The sequence below is a fragment of the Polistes fuscatus genome, unplaced genomic scaffold (assembly GCF_010416935.1).
Source record: "Polistes fuscatus isolate 324 unplaced genomic scaffold, CU_Pfus_HIC Scaffold21, whole genome shotgun sequence".
NCBI lineage: Eukaryota > Metazoa > Arthropoda > Insecta > Hymenoptera > Vespidae > Polistes > Polistes fuscatus.
This window is the reverse complement of record NW_025113098.1, coordinates 1019886-1046152: the sequence shown is the minus strand read 5'-3', so window position 1 is coordinate 1046152 and position 26267 is coordinate 1019886. Positions and strand designations below refer to the sequence as shown.

Genomic DNA, 26267 nt, shown 5'->3' with positions numbered 1-26267 from the left:
TTATTATTTCAATGATTATATTAGAACGTAGAAAAAATTAAATGAAAAAAAAAAAATTTCTTTTTATTGAAGCAAATAACAAATGAAAGATGACACAGATAGGTGGAGCTACTTATCTAATTTTGGTAACCATTCATTTCGTTGTTGAATCATTCTTCTGAACTTAAATGGCGTGTCTATTATATGTTTAATAAAATTATTCAGAAGTTTTAGAGCGTATACTTTCGGTTATATAAATGTATAAAATCTAAATAAATATAAAATAATGATTCCTTTTTTTTTTTTAATATAAAAGTGTATTTCTAATATTACTAAGTGTTTCATATATATATATATATATTTTATATATATATATGTATGTGTAAGATTTTTATTATTTTTAAGAAACTTTCTTAAATTAAGTTTTTCGTGCTACAACTACAAACATATAATATTAAAATTATAAAATTAAGTACCATCTCTGGTATATGACATGAGGACTTACATTTGTTATGCTACAAAAGTATTAAATATTAAACCTATAAATTCAATTTATGTTTTGTACATTTATCAATGAATATAGATATTAATAAGAATTACAATGGAGCGTGGCAAAACAAGTACAGGCAGAGGTGCTAAAAATAAAATCGTTCAGCATCCTTCTGGTTTCTTTGCACTTGGATCGAAAAGTTCCCGTGGAGAAAATTCGGATTCTAAAAGACTCGGTGTTATACATCCTAAACCAAGCAGTACTGCTTCCACTTCTGGTAATTATGATATTTCTTTAAGCAAAGATAAAATGTTTTTGAAAGAAAAGTTAATATTTTATTATTTCATTAATATTTGTTTCAATATTAATGAATATAGACACAGAACGTAAAAAGGAAGCACCCGCAGGATTTCTATCGTTAACTCCACAAAAAAAGCCAAAACTCTCACAACATATCCCTCATCAAAGACCGCCGTTTTCTAGCACTGAGGCATGGGAAGCAGTAGCTACGGAAACTGATCCAGCAGATTTTGTTCCATTAGTGTTAGAAGCTAACGATAATGATGAGGGTGACAAAGTTATTGGCATCATTTGCGGTGCTATAAAAACTCTTAAAAATCAAAGATGGAAACCTGATACACTAATATATATGGGATTACTCTATTTAGCAAAAATTCGTGCATCCATTTTTTCTAATGATTGCATTCTGCATGCATTGTCATCTCTATTAAAAAGAGACCAAGCTCATAATTATAAGAGTAAAGGAAATCCACTTGTACCAGTGCTTGCTGCGAATTTATTAATGAAGGGATTTCACGATAAGAAAAATTGGCCAGAAATTTTTGTACAAGTAATTACAATAAATTTTACAATGTTTGCCTATATAACGTAATACTGTGATATAATCTTGTAACTAATACAAATTAGAAGTACATAGTAACATTTTCTTTTTTTACTTCTATAGATTTATATTGAAGATGCATTGGGTGAACGTGTATGGATTGATCATGAAGAATGTAAGGGCTTTGTTGATAATATATTAACAGGATTTAATACAAGACAACCACCCAAAAGTGTATTACAAACAGAATTATCAGTATTAACACCAAGAGATTGTCATAGCCCTTCTACGGTAGACGATGAAGAACCAGGAACTTCAACTGTACAATTTTCTGGAGATAAAGAAAAAATAGAATTTCCAGTAACTCCCAGATATGCTCATTGCATGGAAAATGTAGAATACGTTGTATTAACAGCTGTCAAAGAACAAATAAATAGGAGACAACCGGAATCAATAACAAGAAATTTTTTAAAATTACTTTCTTCGGCATGTGGATTTGTAGAAATCAGAAACATAGCTGTTCCAAGATTAGAAATGTGGCTACATAATCCTAAATTAATGAGACCTGCACAGGAATTACTTAGTTATATTTGTTATAATTGTACATCGCATACGCAAAAAGATGTAGAAGTTATAAGTCAACTGGTAAAAATGCGATTAAAAACTAAAGCTGTGATTAATTTATATTTAAATGGGGTAAAGGAACTTATTGGTCTTCATCCAGAAAATTTATCTACCATTTTAAAACATACAATTTATAATGAATTGTCAAATGCACGTAATCCGAATAACATGCCAATGTTAGCTGTGATTTTTCAAACATTACCTGAGCAAGCAGCTAAATTACTTGCAGAAATATTTCAAGATTTATTAATGAATAGAGAAGATTATTTAAGACCTTTACGTGCACTGCTCAGAGAAATTGTACGTGTTTGTCGACACGACATTAATTTAGTTACATTCGCACGTACATTAATGTCAGAAAGACAGGATATTGCACAACAACTACTAAACTTTGAATTCAAGGAACGAGTGTTTATGTCTCTAATTGATTTACTTTGTCTTTGTATGCTTCTGGCTATCAGTCCACAAGTCAAAGAAACTCTTGCACAACGCGGCGATAAGGAAGATGTAGCTATATTACATCATTTTCAAAATTTAGTTGCAACAATACAATATGAAACAGTTTTATGGCTTCGGAATACTGCACAACAAATGTATCTTATTGGTAAAAATGAACTGCTTCATGGTTTACACAAGATACTAATGTTGGAATCTGCTGAACATTACTATAAACTAGATAATTGGCCACCAGAATCAGATAGAGTGTTCTATCTACGTCTCGTATCGGATGTTCCATTATTACAGAGCACATTATTAAGGTTACTATTAATAGGATTTGCTAAAGTAAGTAGGATATGCAAATTTAAATATATAAAGTATTATTATAAAAGAACAGAATTTTTCCATTATTAAATTTTAATTATACATAATAACACAAGTATGTTAATTTATTTGTAGGAAAATAGTATTACACATTCGGAAACATTAGATTTAACAGATCAATTAATAAGAAGAGCAGCAGCAAATTCAACAGAAAGTTTTCCAATGTTAGAAGCAGACAAAACGGATATTATTGAACTTATCTTCAATCTTTGCATTTATCAACCTCCAGGAACAATAAATATACCTTCTGGGTAAATTTACATATTACTATTTTTTATGCGTATAGGATTTATATAATAATATATATTTTTAATAACTTTTATTTAGATATGTACCACCAACTTTAGCAATATCAAATTTATATTGGAAAGGATGGATAATGTTGTTAATTTTAGCTGCTCATAATCCTTCCACAATTGGCGCTCTTGCATGGAAACGATATCCTATTTTACGAACTCTTATGGAAATGTGTATTACTAAGTAAGTAAGTATATTAAGTAACATTGAAAATTGTTATATAACATGGTATATATACTTTATTGGTGAAATATTTTCAGTCATTTTGCATATCCTCCACCTACAATGGCTTTACCAGAAATTATGGAACAAGAACGGGCCAAAGAAATGCATGTCGAAGCAATGGAAAAACAAGAAATTCTTGAATACGAATCTCATTTAGCTGCAGCATCAACAAGAATACAAATTTCTGAACAAACCAGTTTGCTTTTATCTCAATTAATAACTATGGATCCAACCGGTATTGCCAGAAGGCCACCACCAGCTGTCTTAGAACAAATTAAATCTTTGAATGTATCTCATAGATTAGGACATTTGCTTTGTCGATCTCGAAAGCCAGACTTTTTATTAGACATAATACAAAGACAACAACAAAGTTCGTCACAAAGTATGCCATGGTTAGCAGATTTGGTACAAAATAGCGAAGGTTCACTCAGTCAATTACCTGTACAATGTCTTTGTGAATTCTTATTATCTACAAGTACTCAGGCAGCTGAAAAACAGCCCAGACAACAACAATTATTAGCTCATCTTCAAACTTTATTAACTGATCCGAATCAAGATCAACAACATGCCTACGAAGTTTTAGAGTATTTTTTAAGAAGATTAAGTAGTCAACAAAGCAGTAGCCGCCTCCAAGCCATCACTGGATTAAAAATGGTTCTTGACTCAATACCGCTCGAAGAGGAAAGTATGGAAATGGATATTGAAGTTGATAGGTAAGTTTTGTGTATGTATTTAATTTGTACATAATAATTTATTTTATTACATTTATTTAAAAGAAAATAATTTTATTTCAGAGAAATTTGGTTGCTACGTAAGCTACCATCGATACCACATTTTGTATCAATACGTTCTTTAGTATCTACTGCTCTTCGTGGTGCCTGCCAAGTGGAAAATAATCCTGATCTCGTACATGCTTATATATCATATCTTGCTGCGCATACTACTGAAGATGATCTACCTGATTTAACTGATTTAGCAAATGAAATTTCACAATTAGTGGTTGAACGTAGTACAATTATTGCTGCAATTCTTCCACAGCCAGAAGGTGATAATCATCAGGCTAAACAGACATTACGTGCATTTATGGCAATATTTTGCAATTATCTAGAAAAAGCTAGAGCTCCTAGAGGAGAAGGATATGCTTGGTCTGAAAGTCAAGATCAAATTCTTGTTCAATGGAGCAGTGGAGAAGAATGTACCATGCATATTTTGGTAGTTCATGCTATGATAATACTTTTGACTTATGATTCATCTGACGATGATGAGCTATTTGTTAATTTATTGGAAACGTGGTTCCCTTTAAACACAGATCCACCTAAAGCGTTTCTTGTAGATACGAGTGAGGAAGCATTGCTCATTCCAGATTGGTTGAAATTACGTATGATTAGAAGTAATGTGCCACGATTAGTGGATGCAGCTTTGAAAGATTTAGAACCACAACAATTGGTTCTTTTTATCCAAAGCTTTGGAATACCTGTTTCTTCAATGAGTAAATTATTACATACACTTGATGCTGGAGTACAAATTGATCCAAGTTCAGTTGGAGAGGCAGTACTTGATAAAACTTATATGGCTCAGTTAGTTGAAGTTCAACATAGAAGAGGAGCTACAGGAGGATTAGTATTTGTACAAGTTTTGCAATTATTGGAACCACATTTACCAGAAGAAAATGTCATGGCATTAAATAAATTGCAAGAACCATTACCTCAAAGTGCTATGGTACAGAAACAATCTGTTATTCAATGTTCTGTAAAAACTGATGTTCCACATCTCATTAATCGACTATTTATTGAAAATATTTCAATAAATCAAAAGATAGATGCTTATCGTCGCTTACATAAAACACTTGCAAAAGATCTTCAGAAGTCAGCAAAAGAAAGTGGAGCAGTGGTCTTAGCAATACAACATATATGCAGTGTTTTAAGCTCAATGCAAGTAAAACAATTTCTCGCATCTTTGGTCCATATGTCTCAATATTCTTGTACTTTAATGCGTGTAATATTACTACCCTTAAAAAATCTATCAACCCCAAAGCAAGTGGTTGAATTGGCACGAAATATGTGTTTAAATCTAATATCACTGATTGGTGACATAAAAGCACCTATTCTCTCAATTTTAAGAGATTTTGCTAATGTACAGTTAACGAACACTCCACAACGTAAAGAATTAATTATGTTGATGCAAAATAGAGATCCTGGAGCAATTTTAGAAAATACAGATGCTGTAAATTTAGAAGGTGTAGGTCGAAAATTATTAGATATTAGTCTCAAACAACAGAAGAATGATGTCCTTATTGAAGCTATGACAAGATTATTAATTACTGATAGTAACGAAGGCATTGTAAGATCTCGAACGAGATTGTTAATTGACTGGCTAGCTTCTGTAGAACCTGAATTAATTGATACATGTCCTAATCTTCAAATGAAACTTTTATTTGGAAAAACGAAAGTACATGTTAAAATGGATAATAATACCTTGAGTTTGCATTCCTGCAGACCATACTTATTAACACTTCTAACACACAGAGCAAGTTGGACTACTTTATATAAATGTGTAGGACATTTGCTGGATAAATATGATGATGGGTAAGTAGAAGAAATATTAAATATACAAAATTTATTTCTTTAGCTAACTTTATTTTATTGAAATAGGTACGATCCAAGTGCTGTATTGGATTTTCTTTGGGCATTAACGTGTAATCCTAAACTTTGGCAAGGTCGAGATAAATTTACACCAAAGCATTATGTACCTGAGAACATATTATTACTACAAAAAGAACAATTACTAAACCTTGTTGCATATGTAGTAGCTGAAGCTGTTATTATATGTAACTGCGAGGACAGAAATTCTGCGCTTGCCCGTATGGAACTTCGCCTTGATTTGTTACTGCATTGCATTTCAACAAATGATCATTTGATTGCTAGTGTAGTAAAGTATTTAACAGAAAATATGATGCAAAATAATAGGTTCGTTAAATATTATCCTGATCTAACGTATATATTCATTAATTTATTAGATAATAAACCTGTATATATTTCAGTGTAAATTCTGATATGGCACATCAATTTCTTTTACATATGTATATGAAAATACCAAAAGTAATATGTTATTTGGATGTTAATCAAACAACAAAGTTTGTTGCCGGTGCAAAAATAACAGGATGGACTGGTTCAGTTTTGGATTGTATGAGTCACTCTTTATTAACAGCTTTGGCAGCAACACCACGACAAAAATCATGGACTTTTAAATCTCAAGAATTTGAATTGTGTGCTAGAAAAATAGCGGCTGTACATCCAATTTTAGTATTACGACAACTTCCAATGCTAGCCTCATCATTGATGGGTCGATGTTATGTGGAGTATAATCAATTTAAAACAGGTCATCATTTAAATCTCTTTATACAAGTAATGGGATTGCTGGAATTATTACAACCTTATATATTTAATGAAGAACATAAAACAGCTTTAGAAGATACATTAGAAAATTATTTCCTATGTTTTCAGGTATGTTTTTTTGCAATAAATTATAAAATTTATTTTTGATTTAATAACAATTTAACAAAACCAAACTCTTTTTAAATGCATTTCTTTTAAATTTTTAGATTTACAGTCCGACAAAAGAATTTATACCTTTAATAACCAGATTTGTAACTTTTCTATATGGATATATCTCTTATGATCCCAACAGGGCATTAAAATATTTACAAAAACATGCCCAAATACTTCAGTAAGTAATTTTCTTCTAAATTAAAATACAATTTTAATCATCTTATTTAAACTTGCATATAGTGAGTTACAGGGACATTATCCCACTTTAGCCACTTTAAGGACACTTATATCTGGAATTCCAATTCCAAGAGAAGGAGAAGATACAGAAGAGATACTATTAACACTTGCTCCTAGCCCACTTCCATCAGAACCTGCAATTCCCCAGCATCGGCAACCTCTAATTACAGTACTTAATAAACTGCACGGAGAAGGTACAATCAGTTTAATTTTGTTTACGAAGAAAACTTATTAATAGATAAATAAAAATGTACTAATTATTATTATATAGACGTATTTGGAGTTCTTCAAGATATCGAACATTTGTCTTCTCGCAAACCTGCCATGTTGGAACCAATAATTGATAATATAGCAGAACTACTTCTGTCACCACAGGGGAATATAAGGACATTAGCTCACACTTTACTTGCTAGAGCATTAAAACATCATCCTGTCTCTAATCCAAATATATTATCTGCTTTTCAACGATGTTTAGACAACCCTAGAGCTGACATACTTATGTCAGCTTTAGATAAATTACCAGATATTGTTTTATGTATGCAAGGTAATATATTTTCTTTTAATGTAATTATTAAAATATATTACATTTACTGTATTTTCATATTTTTATGTATGAGTATATTTTCTTTTTTTTTTTTTCAGAGCATGCATTACCATTGTTGGAAAAAGTATTTGAGTTAGGAGTAAATTCAAACGTAAATACTGTTCCTTATATAAATAGAAGTATTGCCTTGTTAAATACACAACGAGGTTGTTAGAATTAAAGAATATATATTTTGTACAGAAACAAAAAAAAATACATTTTTTCATAATTATAAGAGATGTGTACTTTCCTTCTTATTACATTTTTTTAGATAGCCGTTATTTTGATAAAAACGTTCTTTAATGAATGCAAATTTTATACTCATTTAAAAAAAAAATTTTTTGATTTTACTACGAAAATTGAAAAACATACCAAAGAATACAGAAGTACATAGAAGCTCACAAGTTCCCTTTTCGCATAACCAAAATCATTTTAGATAGTACCCTGACCAACAGTGGGCGAGAGTAGGTACTTAACGCGATGACGGTACAGTACTATCAAAGAATACTATATTCTTTGATAGTATATATAGTTTAATAATATTGTAATAAAACTTTAAATAATTATATTCAATTTTTAGTGTATATAAAAATGTGTGTGCCTTCAGAAATGCGTTTATAAATACATGTATTTATATTTTAAAAATTATTCATGGCGTTCAAAGAAAAAAGAATCTCAAAGGTTTGGTTGTTAAATCCAACGATGATCACCTGTAACAAAAAGAAAACTATATTAATCATAAAATCAAATGATAGAATAGCCTGACATATTAATCGTCCAATTCTCAGATGCACTTTTCAATTGAATTCTCTATTTATTTTGATCAAATCTCTATTTACCGTTGTAATGAAATTAAATTTAAACGCGTGATTTTACATTTACAAAAAAAATATATATATATATATATATATATAAAAGGGAAAAGTATAAATATTAAATTACTAGAAAAAAAATATCTAATAATTATTATGAAATACTTTTAAATTGCATTTTATGGAAAAGAAAAATTGCAAATTTAATAAAATACGATTACAGTGAAAAATCTTAAAAACGAAACAAGAAAACAAAAATTACTGTAATATTTACCGAACGTTATTTAAGCTTGAAAATGTAATAATACGAAAATTTTAATATTTTTGACTTTAACTAAACACATATGCATCTTTTTGACGATTTTGAGGGACACAAGTTTGGTGTCCCAAGGAGATGGAATGGTCCATCATCTCCAATTACAACTACAAACTAATGACGAGCAAAACAGTAATATAATAAATATAAAATATGAGACTAGAGAGAGCTATCTTCAAAGAGTTCGAACTTGCTGTTGAACCTTTGAAAATAACTCAACAGTCTCAATAGTAGTTGCCCTCTTCAGCCACATTTAAGTGGGGGCCTCTTCGGCATAATGCCTCTTCTTTCTTCATGCCCTAAACGCTGCTGTGAGGCTTTTTCTAAGTGCATTTTATAATGCATTTGCTGAACAATCGCAGCTTAAAGAAATCCACAAATCGTACAATTACATTTACTCGAATGCCTCAACAGATATTTGATCTAATCGATGAACCTATTATTAACACTTTGCATTTAAAAGATTAAATAATATCAAACAAAAGCAGAAACTTTGTCACACATCTTATGGTCCTGCATTTTTACTCGACCACTTTTATCTTTTATCTTTATTCTACTTTGTATTTATTATACATATATAACAAATGAAGTATTTTCAGTAGGAATTACTAAAGAGCAAAGCATTAATATACTTAATATTAAGTAAGTATCCAACGTATTCAGCTATCTTCACTTATTCGAAAAAAAATTAATTTTTAAGAAAACGCAAAGACTTTTGAATCGTTCGATACTGATTTATATCTCGTGGTACAGAGTATCAGCAATATATGGAAAAAATAAAAGAAATATTTAAATGATAAATGAATCTAAAGGTTGCTGAAACTTTGTATAATATCCGGAGAAGAAATTTTCCACTCCTGAGTGAAAATTACAATCGCGCGACTTCTCCGGTCTCTACCTACTTACAAATTAAATAAACATTCACACCTAAGTATGCTACCTGCCTGTATATTGGCAATATCTAAAAAGATCAAACATACGTACATACCCACCCACTCACTCCACGATTCTCTCACATACCACCAGGGTGCAAAAGCCTAAACTAGAGAGCATGCCCCGGGGCACCTCCGACACCCTAGTTCAAACGCGTGTTTTCTAAATTATGGGAGTACGTACCAATGCTGTAATCGTCTGTCAAGGCTAATGATTATTGCAAAAATGACTAATGCAAAAATACAAGTATACACTAGTATATATTGCATACTAGTTATATACGAGTATATCATAGTTTCCACAAATAAATGCGGTAACTCTACTATTCAAAACGATTTTATTACAAAAAAAAAAGTAGAAAAATTTAATATAAATATAAAAATATAGAAACACTCGTATTTGTCATATCACACGTGATATGTAGAAGTAGTGTTCTCAGTATTAAATGATGTATTAATTAAAAAATATCGCGAAACGATGTACAAAACACTTTACCTAATACGCACACACAGGTGTAAAGTACATCGTGCAATCACTAGCACAATGACAGCCGCCAATAGGGGAAAAACTTAAAACTAAACCTATACTAACCGTTTCTCACCCATACGAGTAGCACCTGGGCACACGCATAGATGAGAACGCAGAAAGTACAGGGGGGAGAAACGGGAGATTAGTATATTAAAGCTGAAAATCCTGATCTAAAAATATGATTAAAGACACATAAATATATAACACATGAATACATTTTAATAAATATTCATCTAAGCGACTAAGGACTCTACAATTTATTTGATAAATAATAAATTTAAAATCTTTTAATATCTTTTAATATATTTTAATATATTTAAAAACCTCGGACGACTCCTTTCATTAAGTTGGCTGTTCTAATAAAAGAACTGGGCTTTGAGCCACCACTTAACTGCTAGAATCTATCCGTCGCGAATGAGTTTGTCTTCTTGCTCATTTATTTATAATATCGAAGTATCGATATATTAAAATTAATCGCGATTAGATAAACTAAGTACGAAGCAATGCATGTAAGACATTTATTACATGCTTTTCTGGACAAAAACGAGTAAATAAATGCTCGATTCACCACTACTAACCACGAACAAAACACGTAATAAAAAAGAAAGTGCATTTATTAATTGCATTATTAATTAAATGAATTTAACCGGTGAGACAAGAAAACCTATCCTGAACTAATATAAAATATACAATACAATATACAATATAATATACAATTTTCATGAGTAACTCCTAGAAAGGAATTACTCATGTGCTCGTCACTAATTTATTTAAATAATTACAACCAGTAACTCGTGCCGATTAGGACCTTTCATCCTCGACATGATTGAGCACCGGAGGGACTTTAAATTTTAACTCACGGCATAAGAAGTTCTACGATGGCTCCAAAACACTCCTACTTCGCAGCAAGTATTGTAGAATGCGAGTATCGAAGATCCATCGAAGATCCATCGAAGATCCATCGAAGATCCACCGAAGATCCATCGAAGATCCATCGAAGATCCATCGAAGATCCATCGAAGATCCATCGAAGATCCATCGAAGATCCATCGAAGATCCATCGAAGATCCATCGAAGATCCATCGAAGATCCATCGAAGAATTCATTCCACATCTTTGATAAGGTAGAAAGTCCGTCGTCATATCTGTAAAATAAAATAGAACAAAACGATAAGTTATCTGCAATATAATCTAAAATCATATAAAATAAAATCGAATAAAATGTAAATAAAAATAGATACTTACAATGCATTCCAATGGGATGAAATTCAATTGCACCATGGCGATGCACCTCGCGTGAATCTAAAAACGCGGTATAAACGAAAATAAGAAACTATAGATGAGTTTCTTATCGCGAAACCGAAATTTTATTATACGACGAACAACACTGATTCTAATTCGCGTTTGATTTTAATTTGTTTTACGCCCGATCACTGATTCTAAACAACTAATTCAAAGACTGCTTTGCACACAGTCAATGCAAGTAAAAAATCTTCATTGATGCACTGATTCTAATACGCGAACAGTCTGTGCGACTGTTTAAAGATAAAAATATAACTTTACTCGAACAAACTCTAATGCAATTACTGCCTTGGTCGCAGTTAATTTAATATATATTTCAAAAATGTTCGCGAACGCGACGAAATTGAAATGAAAACGAACGAACGTGCTTCTAATCCGTGATTTTAATTATATTTAACGATACAACACTCCCGTATATTGCTTCGCGCACGATAGCAATGCACGAACACTTGCAACACTTCACAAACACAATTCACAAACACTTCCAACACTGATATATTCCCATGATGATCTGAAACAGAAATAAAAACAAAATTATAAATATCATTGTTGTAATAAAAAAATTATTATAATTATTGAGAAAGTGTTTAAAATAAAAATTGACTTACGTTTATTCTTCATTGATGAATGCACGATGGGTATCCTACCCTTAGGATGACGATGAGCACACGTTTAAACCGAATAGAAGAAACTTACGGAGTTTCTTTACCCGAAAAAACGAAACTTTACATACGGCGTACAACACTGATTCTACTTTCCGATTCTTTTATATTTTATTTTTACGATGCAACACACGAGTACCTCATTGCCTACGCGCTCGATTGCAATGATGTTCTGAAACAGAAAAAGAAAAAGAACAATTAATATCATCGTTATAATAAAAAACCATTAAAGTTATCATAGAAACGTTTAATAGGAAAATATACTTACTTTTAGTCTTCATTGATGACTGCAGGATGGGTATCCTACCCTTAGGATGACGATGAATAAAATAAAATTAAATAAAACTCTGAAAAGCTGAAACATACTAAAAAGATTATAGAACAATATATCCTGTGAATCATTCCTGAAGGCATTGCACACTTTTAAAGATATTTTATCATAAAGAATCAATATAAATTCAAGCAATATTAATTGCCTTTATCTCACTACTTGTATAAATTACATATAAAGTATTTAATATCAGTAAAAATTGTTAATAAAAATCGATAACGTTATATATATAATAGTTTAATACGTCACGTCGTTAGATCTTATTGTTAGCTCGTTGAAGGAATGATCTGGAATGAACACGTAACCGCGTCCTTCATGTCGAACGTTCGGCTGTCTTCGTTTTGTTTTCGGCTGTCTTCGTTTCTTCTGTTCTCACTTCGAGAAATTCCTGGAATATACGTACACATTCGTTATTGCCCGTAGATAGAATATTTTGTTTTCTTTTTCTCTCTCTCTCTCTCTCTCTCTCTCTCTCTCTCTCTCTCTCACTTTCGTTCTCACTCTTTGTATACATTTCTGTATGGTTTAAAAAAAAGAATAACGCTTACCTCGATGAATATGAAGATAAAAAAGAGTAAACACAATTGTTAGACTGAGTATATGTATTCCTGCTGGACTCTCCTAATGCTAGGTACCTAAAAAAGGAAAAAAAAAGATTACATTAGTATAATACAAAAAAATCAAATATATGAGTGTATGTGTACGAGCTACCTATACTTATGCATATATGCCTGTATGTGTGTGTATGTGACAGGAATCGAATTTAATACGAAATACGATCTTTGAATACATAATTATGAAAAATAATTAATTAGAGCATCATTAGAGATGGTAGTAATTATCGATACCATGAAAAAAGCTGGAAATTAGAAGAAATATTGTTAAGTAACATTGGTGAGATTGGCGGGACGTCGAGATATATCGATGTTATATTCTCGCATATCTATCGAACTTTTCAATATTTCGTTTTGAAAACACTCACGTATGAAAATCTTGTATGTAGCTATCGTTTGATATATAATAGGAAGGTGTAAAATACTTTTCAATTACCTGAGTTAAACGAGATGACAGGTATACAAAATGGTGGTCGTCGCTGTGACGTAGCCGCAAAGAAACGAAGCGACATCTGAGACGACATCATGGCTGCTTCAGAACTTGCGTTTTTTATCTATCATAGAAAAATATCGAATAGTTAAAAATAGGATATAGGAACATAACAATTGTCGAAATATATACTTTATTAATCCAAACAATGAAAATTGAACATTATAAGTCGATATCCATAGAAATGATGCTGTAAAACAAGATATATATATGATTGCGTAGAAAAATGCATACCAATGTACATGGAATTTTTTTCTACACAAATATTCTTTATCCTCGACATTATCGTAATCTTTCGATTATATCATTTGGAAGTCATTTGCTAGAAGAATCTATTAGTATATAGGAAGATTATTTACGTTAGAAAATACTTTTTAATTACCTGAGATTAACGGGACGACGTAGCATCCGTCCGATCTCCAGCACCGACGCCGCGAAAAGAAAGAGGAATGATCAGCAAAGAGCCCTGATTGGCTGATAATTATTGCAAAAGAAAAAGATGACCAATCAGAAATTCCCAATTACCATATAGAAATGTATTTTACGCACACGTACGTAACTCGCCTTTCTTCATGACCACTCTAGTCAAGCTTGATATGATAATTTATTTATTAAATAAATAAAAAATTTATTCTATTTTACTATTTAAGGTACACGTATCTTGTTAATATTTAAAAAATAACGAAAAGAATAAAGACAATATGCACTATAATCCTTATCACACAGAACAGAAAAACATACATAATTTATTTATTACAATAATTAAATATCAATTTTATGAATTATTATAATTATCTAATTACTAATCCAATTAATAATTATTGTTATCTAATTTATTTTTCTTTAGGTGTATACGTTCCTTGGTAATATTAAAAAAATAACGAGTCAAATAAAGACAATATACACTAAAAACTTTATCACATGGCAACGTTCTGATTTAAACATTCCTTCAATTTTTATGTAATTTTTAAACTAATATACATTTGTTTTAACATCCCTGTGCAATGATGACTTTGGATAATAAAATTTTTATCCAGAAAAATATCACATTAAAATTATTTTATATTCAAAGTATATTAATAAGTATGTAATGTTTAAACCAGTACATATGCGTTTAAACAATCTGAAATATAAGTAGAGTGTATCAGAATATTTAAAAAATTGTTAAATAATCGATAGGAATGTCTATTGTTGTCTAAAAGCTAGGAATATACGATCTATGTACCGTCCCCTTCGAAATCCACCGTTGAAATGAGCTCTTGTCCTCTATGAAAGTACTTTTATTAAACGTTGTTTATCTGACTTTCCTAACGTTGCGCATGTGTATAAAGGGTGTCATACATCTAATACATAATATTTAAGATTGTAACGTTCTTATTTTAGTATCCTTTTAATTTTTGTGTAATTATTTTAGTGCTCCTGCGCACTGAGGACTTCGAGGGTAAATTTAGCTGCAATATAAGAAAAGTGCATTAGTGCATTAAAATAATTCTGCATTAATTGTTAATGTATACGTAATGTACACGTATATGGAAATGAAAAAAGAAAGTACGTTTCTCTAAACAATTATCCAACCAATATATTAAAACAATTATTAAACAATATATTAATGGAAAATATGAATTATTAAAGTTTACCATTATGATAGAAGAAAGCTGAGGTGTTTGTTCGTTTGAATACCATAAAAAAATTGCCTGGATTCATTTTAAAATCTTGTAAGTTCTTCTTATATGTATGTACTTGATATACGAAACAATAAAAAAGCATAATCGATGCTGTGCTTCTTAAAATCTTCAAATACTTGCAAGTCTGAAAATCATAAGATTGTATTAGTAAAGTATCAAGTTTTCCTTATTAATATTTAAAAACTAATGTGTAGAATAAAGACAATATACACTAAAAACTTTATCACACTGCACAGAAAAACACACAAAATTTATTTATTTAATAAATCAAAAATAATTTTATTTTCCTATTAGGTGTACACGTTCCTTTATTATATTTAAAAAATAAGGAATAAAATAAAGAGGTTATACACTAAAAACCGCACAGAAAAACATAATCGTATAGAAAAGAAACCTCGTTGCAGATATTTTAAAAACAATTGACATGAAGCACTATAGCCATCCTCGAAGAATTAAAATAACAAGAATTTTTCCATATAAATACAGAATATGGGAATTTATACTTTCATAGTTGGCATGTGAGATTTCAATTGTTTTGTTTCAATTTATTTTAATTCTTTAAGGATGGCTACAGTGCCTTATGTCAATTGTTTTAAAGATTTCTATAACGATGTTTCATTTCTATGCGATTGTGTTTTCAGTGCAATGTGATAAAGTTTTTAGTGTATATTGCCTTTATTCTGTACATTATTTTTTAAATATTACCAAGGAACGTGTTACACGTATAATAAACACTTATATATTTAATTTTCTTTATATTATACCAATGCTATGTTATTTTATACTTTTTTTTAGGTTTCCAAACATTGGTACAATACAGCATGAATACACATACTCATTGTCAGTACGATAATTGTTTTTACTTTTCTATCTAAATAATAATTGTGTTTACTTTTTATATTGATATCACTTGTGGTAAGTTTATCTCTTTTCTTTTATAACATAAAGAATAGTAATAAAAAAAGTATGAGAAGGGGAAAGAGAGAGAGTGATATCTTATACAAAAATCATACATAGATATATAGTTTGCTAGATACTTTATTAAAACCATCTTACGATTTGCAGATTTACAAGTATTTGAAGATTTTAAGAAGCACAGCATCGATTATGCTTTTTATTGTTTCGTATATCAAGTACATACATATAAGAAGAACTTACAAGATTTTAAAATGAATCCAGGCAATTTTTTTATGGTATTCAAACGAACAAACACCTCAGCTTTCTTCTATCATAATGGTAAACTTTAATAATTCATTTTCCATTAATATATTGTTTAATAATTGTTTTAATATATTGGTTGGATAATTGTTTAGAGAAACGTACTTTCTTTTTTCATTTCCATATACGTGTACATTACGTATACATTAACAATTAATGCAGAATTATTTTAATGCACTAATGCACTTTTCTTATATTGCAGCTAAATTTTACCCTCGAAGTCCTCAGTGCGCAGGAGCACTAAAATAATTACACAAAAATTAAAAGAATACTAAAATAAGAACGTTACAATCTTAAATATTATGTATTAGATGTATGACACCCTTTATACACATGCGCAACGTTAGGAAAGTCAGATAAACAACGTTTAATAAAAGTACTTTCATAGAGGACAAGAGCTCATTTCAACGGTGGATTTCGAAGGGGACGGTACATAGATCGTATATTCCTAGCTTTTAGACAACAATAGACATTCCTATCGATTATTTAACAATTTTTTAAATATTCTGATACACTCTACTTATATTTCAGATTGTTTAAACGCATATGTACTGGTTTAAACATTACATACTTATTAATATACTTTGAATATAAAATAATTTTAATGTGATATTTTTCTGGATAAAAATTTTATTATCCAAAGTCATCATTGCACAGGGATGTTAAAACAAATGTATATTAGTTTAAAAAATTACATAAAAATTGAAGGAATGTTTAAATCAGAACGTTGCCATGTGATAAAGTTTTTAGTGTATATTGTCTTTATTTGACTCGTTATTTTTTTAATATTACCAAGGAACGTATACACCTAACAGAAAAATAAATTAGATAACAATAATTATTAATTGGATTAGTAATTAGATAATTATAATAATTCATAAAATTGATATTTAATTATTGTAATAAATAAATTATGTATGTTTTTCTGTTCTGTGTGATAAGGATTATAGTGCATATTGTCTTTATTCTTTTCGTTATTTTTTAAATATTAACAAGATACGTGTACCTTAAATAGTAAAATAGAATAAATTTTTTATTTATTTAATAAATAAATTATCATATCAAGCTTGACTAGAGTGGTCATGAAGAAAGGCGAGTTACGTACGTGTGCGTAAAATACATTTCTATATGGTAATTGGGAATTTCTGATTGGTCATCTTTTTCTTTTGCAATAATTATCAGCCAATCAGGGCTCTTTGCTGATCATTCCTCTTTCTTTTCGCGGCGTCGGTGCTGGAGATCGGACGGATGCTACGTCGTCCCGTTAATCTCAGGTAATTAAAAAGTATTTTCTAACGTAAATAATCTTCCTATATACTAATAGATTCTTCTAGCAAATGACTTCCAAATGATATAATCGAAAGATTACGATAATGTCGAGGATAAAGAATATTTGTGTAGAAAAAAATTCCATGTACATTGGTATGCATTTTTCTACGCAATCATATATATATCTTGTTTTACGGCATCATTTCTATGGATATCGACTTATAATGTTCAATTTTCATTGTTTGGATTAATAAAGTATATATTTCGACAATTGTTATGTTCCTATATCCTATTTTTAACTATTCGATATTTTTCTATGATAGATAAAAAACGCAAGTTCTGAAGCAGCCATGATGTCGTCTCAGATGTCGCTTCGTTTCTTTGCGGCTACGTCACAGCGACGACCACCATTTTGTATACCTGTCATCTCGTTTAACTCAGGTAATTGAAAAGTATTTTACACCTTCCTATTATATATCAAACGATAGCTACATACAAGATTTTCATACGTGAGTGTTTTCAAAACGAAATATTGAAAAGTTCGATAGATATATGCGAGAATATAACATCGATATATCTCGACGTCCCGCCAATCTCACCAATGTTACTTAACAATATTTCTTCTAATTTCCAGCTTTTTTCATGGTATCGATAATTACTACCATCTCTAATGATGCTCTAATTAATTATTTTTCATAATTATGTATTCAAAGATCGTATTTCGTATTAAATTCGATTCCTGTCACATACACACACATACAGGCATATATGCATAAGTATAGGTAGCTCGTACACATACACTCATATATTTGATTTTTTTGTATTATACTAATGTAATCTTTTTTTTTCCTTTTTTAGGTACCTAGCATTAGGAGAGTCCAGCAGGAATACATATACTCAGTCTAACAATTGTGTTTACTCTTTTTTATCTTCATATTCATCGAGGTAAGCGTTATTCTTTTTTTTAAACCATACAGAAATGTATACAAAGAGTGAGAACGAAAGTGAGAGAGAGAGAGAGAGAGAGAGAGAGAGAGAGAGAGAGAAAATAAGAAAACAAAATATTCTATCTACGGGCAATAACGAATGTGTACGTATATTCCAGGAATTTCTCGAAGTGAGAACAGAAGAAACGAAGACAGCCGAAAACAAAACGAAGACAGCCGAACGTTCGACATGAAGGACGCGGTTACGTGTTCATTCCAGATCATTCCTTCAACGAGCTAACAATAAGATCTAACGACGTGACGTATTAAACTATTATATATATATAACGTTATCGATTTTTATTAACAATTTTTACTGATATTAAATACTTTATATGTAATTTTATACAAGTAGTGAGATAAAGGCAATTAATATTGCTTGAATTTATATTGATTCTTTATGATAAAATATCTTTAAAAGTGTGCAATGCCTTCAGGAATGATTCACAGGATATATTGTTCTATAATCTTTTTAGTATGTTTCAGCTTTTCAGAGTTTTATTTAATTTTATTTTATTCATCGTCATCCTAAGGGTAGGATACCCATCCTGCAGTCATCAATGAAGACTAAAAGTAAGTATATTTTCCTATTAAACGTTTCTATGATAACTTTAATGGTTTTTTATTATAACGATGATATTAATTGTTCTTTTTCTTTTTCTGTTTCAGAACATCATTGCAATCGAGCGCGTAGGCAATGAGGTACTCGTGTGTTGCATCGTAAAAATAAAATATAAAAGAATCGGAAAGTAGAATCAGTGTTGTACGCCGTATGTAAAAGTTTCGTTTTTTCGGGTAAAGAAACTCCGTAAGTTTCTTCTATTCGGTTTAAACGTGTGCTCATCGTCATCCTAAGGGTAGGATACCCATCGTGCATTCATCAATGAAGAATAAACGTAAGTCAATTTTTATTTTAAACACTTTCTCAATAATTATAATAATTTTTTTATTTACAACAATGATATTTATAATTTTGTTTTTATTTCTGTTTCAGATCATCATGGGAATATATCAGTGTTGGAAGTGTTTGTGAATTGTGTTTGTGAAGTGTTGCAAGTGTTCGTGCATTGCTATCGTGCGCGAAGCAATATACGGGAGTGTTGTATCGTTAAATATAATTAAAATCACGGATTAGAAGCACGTTCGTTCGTTTTCATTTCAATTTCGTCGCGTTCGCGAACATTTTTGAAATATATATTAAATTAACTGCGACCAAGGCAGTAATTGCATTAGAGTTTGTTCGAGTAAAGTTATATTTTTATCTTTAAACAGTCGCACAGACTGTTCGCGTATTAGAATCAGTGCATCAATGAAGATTTTTTACTTGCATTGACTGTGTGCAAAGCAGTCTTTGAATTAGTTGTTTAGAATCAGTGATCGGGCGTAAAACAAATTAAAATCAAACGCGAATTAGAATCAGTGTTGTTCGTCGTATAATAAAATTTCGGTTTCGCGATAAGAAACTCATCTATAGTTTCTTATTTTCGTTTATACCGCGTTTTTAGATTCACGCGAGGTGCATCGCCATGGTGCAATTGAATTTCATCCCATTGGAATGCATTGTAAGTATCTATTTTTATTTACATTTTATTCGATTTTATTTTATATGATTTTAGATTATATTGCAGATAACTTATCGTTTTGTTCTATTTTATTTTACAGATATGACGACGGACTTTCTACCTTATCAAAGATGTGGAATGAATTCTTCGATGGATCTTCGATGGATCTTCGATGGATCTTCGATGGATCTTCGATGGATCTTCGATGGATCTTCGATGGATCTTCGATGGATCTTCGATGGATCTTCGATGGATCTTCGATGGATCTTCGGTGGATCTTCGATGGATCTTCGATGGATCTTCGATGGATCTTCGATACTCGCATTCTACAATACTTGCTGCGAAGTAGGAGTGTTTTGGAGCCATCGTAGAACTTCTTATGCCGTGAGTTAAAATTTAAAGTCCCTCCGGTGCTCAATCATGTCGAGGATGAAAGGTCCTAATCGGCACGAGTTACTGGTTGTAATTATTTAAATAAATTAGTGACGAGCACATGAGTAATTCCTTTCTAGGAGTTACTCATGAAAATTGTATATTATATTGTATATTGTATTGTATATTTTATATTAGTTCAGGATAGGTTTTCTTGTCTCACCGGTTAAATTCATTTAATTAATAATGCAATTAATAAATGCACTTTCTTTTTTATTACGTGTTTTGTTCGTGGTTAGTAGTGGTGAATTCGAGCATTTATTTACTCGTTTTTGTCCAGAAAAGCATGTAATAAATGTCTTACATGCATTGCTTCGTACTTAGTTTATCTAATCGCGATTAATTTTAATATATCGATACTTCGATATTATAAATAAATGAGCAAGAAGACAAACTCATTCGCGACGGATAGATTCTAGCAGTTAAGTGGTGGCTCAAAGCCCAGTTCTTTTATTAGAACAGCCAACTTAATGAAAGGAGTCGTCCGAGGTTTTTAAATATATTAAAATATATTAAAAGATATTAAAAGATTTTTAAATTTATTATTTATCAAATAAATTGTAGAGTCCTTAGTCGCTTAGATGAATATTTATTAAAATGTATTCATGTGTTATATATTTATGTGTCTTTAATCATAATTTTTAGATCAGGATTTTCAGCTTTTAATATACTAATCTCCCGTTTCTCCCCCCTGTACTTTCTGCGTTCTCATCTATGCGTGTGCCCAGGTGCTACTCGTATGGGTGAGAAACGGTTAGTATAGGTTTAGTTTTAAGTTTTTCCCCTATTGGCGGCTGTCATTGTGCTAGTGATTGCACGATGTACTTTACACCTGTGTGTGCGTATTAGGTAAAGTGTTTTGTACATCGTTTCGCGATATTTTTTAATTAATACATCATTTAATACTGAGAACACTACTTCTACATATCACGTGTGATATGACAAATACGAGTGTTTCTATATTTTTATATTTATATTAAATTTTTCTACTTTTTTTTTTGTAATAAAATCGTTTTGAATAGTAGAGTTACCGCATTTATTTGTGGAAACTATGATATACTCGTATATAACTAGTATGCAATATATACTAGTGTATACTTGTATTTTTGCATTAGTCATTTTTGCAATAATCATTAGCCTTGACAGACGATTACAGCATTGGTACGTACTCCCATAATTTTAGAAAACACGCGTTTGAACTAGGGTGTCGGAGGTGCCCCGGGGCATGCTCTCTAGTTTAGGCTTTTGCACCCTGGTGGTATGTGAGAGAATCGTGGAGTGAGTGGGTGGGTATGTACGTATGTTTGATCTTTTTAGATATTGCCAATATACAGGCAGGTAGCATACTTAGGTGTGAATGTTTATTTAATTTGTAAGTAGGTAGAGACCGGAGAAGTCGCGCGATTGTAATTTTCACTCAGGAGTGGAAAATTTCTTCTCCGGATATTATACAAAGTTTCAGCAACCTTTAGATTCATTTATCATTTAAATATTTCTTTTATTTTTTCCATATATTGCTGATACTCTGTACCACGAGATATAAATCAGTATCGAACGATTCAAAAGTCTTTGCGTTTTCTTAAAAATTAATTTTTTTTCGAATAAGTGAAGATAGCTGAATACGTTGGATACTTACTTAATATTAAGTATATTAATGCTTTGCTCTTTAGTAATTCCTACTGAAAATACTTCATTTGTTATATATGTATAATAAATACAAAGTAGAATAAAGATAAAAGATAAAAGTGGTCGAGTAAAAATGCAGGACCATAAGATGTGTGACAAAGTTTCTGCTTTTGTTTGATATTATTTAATCTTTTAAATGCAAAGTGTTAATAATAGGTTCATCGATTAGATCAAATATCTGTTGAGGCATTCGAGTAAATGTAATTGTACGATTTGTGGATTTCTTTAAGCTGCGATTGTTCAGCAAATGCATTATAAAATGCACTTAGAAAAAGCCTCACAGCAGCGTTTAGGGCATGAAGAAAGAAGAGGCATTATGCCGAAGAGGCCCCCACTTAAATGTGGCTGAAGAGGGCAACTACTATTGAGACTGTTGAGTTATTTTCAAAGGTTCAACAGCAAGTTCGAACTCTTTGAAGATAGCTCTCTCTAGTCTCATATTTTATATTTTATTATATTACTGTTTTGCTCGTCATTAGTTTGTAGTTGTAATTGGAGATGATGGACCATTCCATCTCCTTGGGACACCAAACTTGTGTCCCTCAAAATCGTCAAAAAGATGCATATGTGTTTAGTTAAAGTCAAAAATATTAAAATTTTCGTATTATTACATTTTCAAGCTTAAATAACGTTCGGTAAATATTACAGTAATTTTTGTTTTCTTGTTTCGTTTTTAAGATTTTTCACTGTAATCGTATTTTATTAAATTTGCAATTTTTCTTTTCCATAAAATGCAATTTAAAAGTATTTCATAATAATTATTAGATATTTTTTTTTCTAGTAATTTAATATTTATACTTTTCCCTTTTTTATATATATATATATATATATTTTTTTTGTAAATGTAAAATCACGCGTTTAAATTTAATTTCATTACAACGGTAAATAGAGATTTGATCAAAATAAATAGAGAATTCAATTGAAAAGTGCATCTGAGAATTGGACGATTAATATGTCAGGCTATTCTATCATTTGATTTTATGATTAATATAGTTTTCTTTTTGTTACAGGTGATCATCGTTGGATTTAACAACCAAACCTTTGAAATTCTTTTTTCTTTGAACGCCATGAATAATTTTTAAAATATAAATACATGTATTTATAAACGCATTTCTGAAGGCACACACATTTTTATATACACTAAAAATTGAATATAATTATTTAAAGTTTTATTACAATATTATTAAACTATATATACTATCAAAGAATATAGTATTCTTTGATAGTACTGTACCGTCATCGCGTTAAGTACCTACTCTCGCCCACTGTTGGTCAGGGTACTATCTAAAATGATTTTGGTTATGCGAAAAGGGAACTTGTGAGCTTCTATGTACTTCTGTATTCTCTGGAGGTACTATATACGTTACTGTTAAGACCAAATTCATTCTTCTATTATACCTTTTCATTAAATGTAAGTAGATACAGCCCTGTACTTTGAACAGTATGGCCGATAGTGCAGTTTTCAAAGAGGAACAAGTATTAGATACAACGTCCAGAACACGAAAAATAATAGTTTTTACAACTAAAGTTATAAAAGTCGAGTGTAATGATTAAAGGTATGACGGACGATGAAGCTATACAGGCCACAAATGATGATGCCAGTGAGTGTAAAAGATATGCAGTGCAACTTGGATACTGGTCTGATCCATTCATCAATTTTTTTGTCAAACAAACTACACGAAAGCCTCCCGAAATCAATCGTGGTTACTACGCAAGGGTCAAGGGCATAGAAGTATTCATCGATAAATTCCTTAAAGTGAGTAATAACGACAGAGAATTTTTCTAAATATGACTTTCAAATTTAGTATAACCTAAAATACGGAAACAGTAAATGGACAGCTGATTTGTACAGCAAAGATTTTCAGTGCCGGAAACCTTGACCTGGCCGAGGCCCTGCTCCAATTTCTCGACATGATCTGCTTTTTTAGTAAACTTGTGATATAGGTCAATGTAAAATCTATACTATCAGCAAGCCTTGTAATAATTTGTCGAAACCATTATTTTTGTCGATCAAATAATAATATTTGACGTTATGCACCAAATGAAAAGTGATATATGTTACTAATTTTAAATATAAATATCGTAAGAGTTATTTTGTGAAATTGAAATTTTATAATATCTAATTATTAATAATATATTCTGTTGTGTAATTAATTGTATCCGCGAATGACTTAACATTAGTAGGATTTATTTATAAGATTTCAGTTAGCAGAATATTACAGAAATACTTCTATTTATATAATTAAAAAGTACGAAACATAATTTGTAATATTCACTCAATAACAGAACTTTGTTTTTGCTGTTTAATAAATTGCAAGCATTAGGGGAATTTAAAAGAAATAATTAAAAATATTATTAACACAAAATTATTGACACATTTTGTTCTATTGGTATAGCTGTCAGGTGACAAGAGTCAAATTATAAATTTGGGTGCTGGTTTTGACACACTTTATTGGAAACTCAAGAATGCTGGAAATAATCCTACAAACTTTGTAGAACTAGATTTTCCAAGTATTACAGCGAGGAAATGTTATCACATTAAAAAACATAAACAATTGATAGATACATTAAATACAGAAGGTAAAAATATTAATATACATCGTTTATGTAGTAATAAAACAATTAATATTAATATTAATTTATCTTATTTACAGACGGTGAGATAAGGTTTTCAACAATAGATTTACACGCTGCTAATTATCATTTGGTAGGAACAGATTTGCGAGATATATATGAAGTAGAAAAAAAATTAACACAAGCTGAAGTTAATTTTGATTTACCAACCCTATTTCTTGCGGAGTGTGTTCTAGTATATGTAGATACTAGAGCAGTTTCAGTACTATTACAATGGCTTGCAGATAAATTTCCAAATAGTTTATTCGTGAGTTATGAACAAATAAATATGAAGGATAAATTTGGGCAAGTAATGCTCTCAAATTTACGTAGTCGTGGATGCTTATTGTCAGGAGTCAAAGACTGTAAAACGCTAGAAACTCAACAAAGACGGTATGATCTACTTTATTGTCTGCATTTTGACAAAATTTCAATATATCCAAGATTATTGCATACATAACTCTAATAAGGATTTTATTTTAGATTTACAGTAAATAGATGGGAAGGTTCTAATGCTTGGACAATGGTAGAAGTATACGATTCACTGCTTGAATCGGATCGCATTCGAATTGAACATATAGAAATGCTTGATGAACGAGAGCTTCTCATTCAATTACTACAACATTATTGTATTGCAATTGCTTGGAATGGACAAACATTTAAAAATCTGTCTATAGCACAGGGTTGATTTTCCAAAACTTTTTCAGTTACTCCAGGTAGTGATAAAGTATAATCAAATATTGGTAAGTTCACGAATCATTCATTATAATAGCCAGGGGAAATTAATTGGAAATCTCATAGACGCATAAAGATTCTATATAATTACATTTGTTTGAAGTAAATAATATTTTTGTTAGTTAAAGAAACAAAGAGAAGAAAAAGATTTATTTTTGTGCATTTGCGAAAATGTGTGTACATGTTTTAAACTGCACCAAATATATATTCCTCTGTCTACTTTTGAATTTATTTATTTTTTAAGAAATAATATAAAGCAGATATATATAGAGGAGATCCATAATAATTATTTATATAATAATGATATAGCCAACTCAATGGTCAATTGATAGTATTTGAAACTACTCCTTTCTTGTATATAAATGAAACCTCAATTTATATACATATAAGATTAATTGCTTCCGAACTCTAAAAATAGAGATAGTTAAATTTATGAACATTTTATTGT

At 30.4% G+C, this 26267-nt stretch overlaps 2 protein-coding genes across 4 annotated transcripts; both read left to right on the top strand.

The window, feature by feature from the left end:
* Positions 1-74: 74 nt before the first annotated feature.
* LOC122517576 (integrator complex subunit 1) lies at positions 75-7878 on the top strand. Of its 3 annotated transcripts, none has more exons than XM_043636045.1 (14): positions 75-125; positions 563-746; positions 847-1319; positions 1434-2717; positions 2832-3007; positions 3084-3236; positions 3314-3991; positions 4073-5863; positions 5930-6244; positions 6319-6781; positions 6880-7004; positions 7067-7257; positions 7335-7607; positions 7706-7878. In XM_043636045.1, exons 1-14 carry the CDS (start codon positions 90-92, stop codon positions 7819-7821), a joined length of 6258 nt encoding a protein of 2085 aa, XP_043491980.1. In that variant the 5' UTR covers positions 75-89; the 3' UTR covers positions 7822-7878. The 3 variants fall into 3 exon arrangements, 2 of the variants coding, with proteins under 2 accessions (XP_043491980.1, XP_043491981.1); XM_043636046.1 differs by lacking the exon at positions 75-125 and adding an exon at positions 134-238; XR_006303893.1 differs by lacking the exon at positions 7706-7878 and having other exon boundaries at positions 7096-7257; positions 7335-7426.
* Positions 7879-23879: 16001 nt separating this feature from the next.
* Positions 23880-26038, top strand: LOC122517701 (leucine carboxyl methyltransferase 1). The gene is made up of 4 exons (XM_043636222.1): positions 23880-24227; positions 24868-25051; positions 25126-25477; positions 25568-26038. The coding sequence occupies exons 1-4, from the start codon at positions 24018-24020 to the stop codon at positions 25770-25772; spliced, it is 951 nt and encodes a 316-aa protein (XP_043492157.1). The 5' UTR covers positions 23880-24017; the 3' UTR covers positions 25773-26038.
* The last annotated feature ends 229 nt before the right edge of the window (positions 26039-26267 follow it).

Excerpts from the sequence above, each read along its gene's own strand:
- LOC122517576 (XM_043636045.1), top strand. The coding sequence starts at position 90 with ATGACACAGATAGGTGGAGCTACTTATCTAATTTTG. Across the intron at positions 3,008-3,083 it reads ACAATAAATATACCTTCTGG|ATATGTACCACCAACTTTAG; the intron begins GTAAATTTACAT and ends ACTTTTATTTAG. Across the intron at positions 7,258-7,334 it reads TAATAAACTGCACGGAGAAG|ACGTATTTGGAGTTCTTCAA; the intron begins GTACAATCAGTT and ends ATTATTATATAG.
- LOC122517701 (XM_043636222.1), top strand. The coding sequence starts at position 24,018 with ATGATTAAAGGTATGACGGACGATGAAGCTATACAGGCCACAAATGAT. Across the intron at positions 24,228-24,867 it reads TCATCGATAAATTCCTTAAA|CTGTCAGGTGACAAGAGTCA; the intron begins GTGAGTAATAAC and ends CTATTGGTATAG. Across the intron at positions 25,052-25,125 it reads AGATACATTAAATACAGAAG|ACGGTGAGATAAGGTTTTCA; the intron begins GTAAAAATATTA and ends TCTTATTTACAG.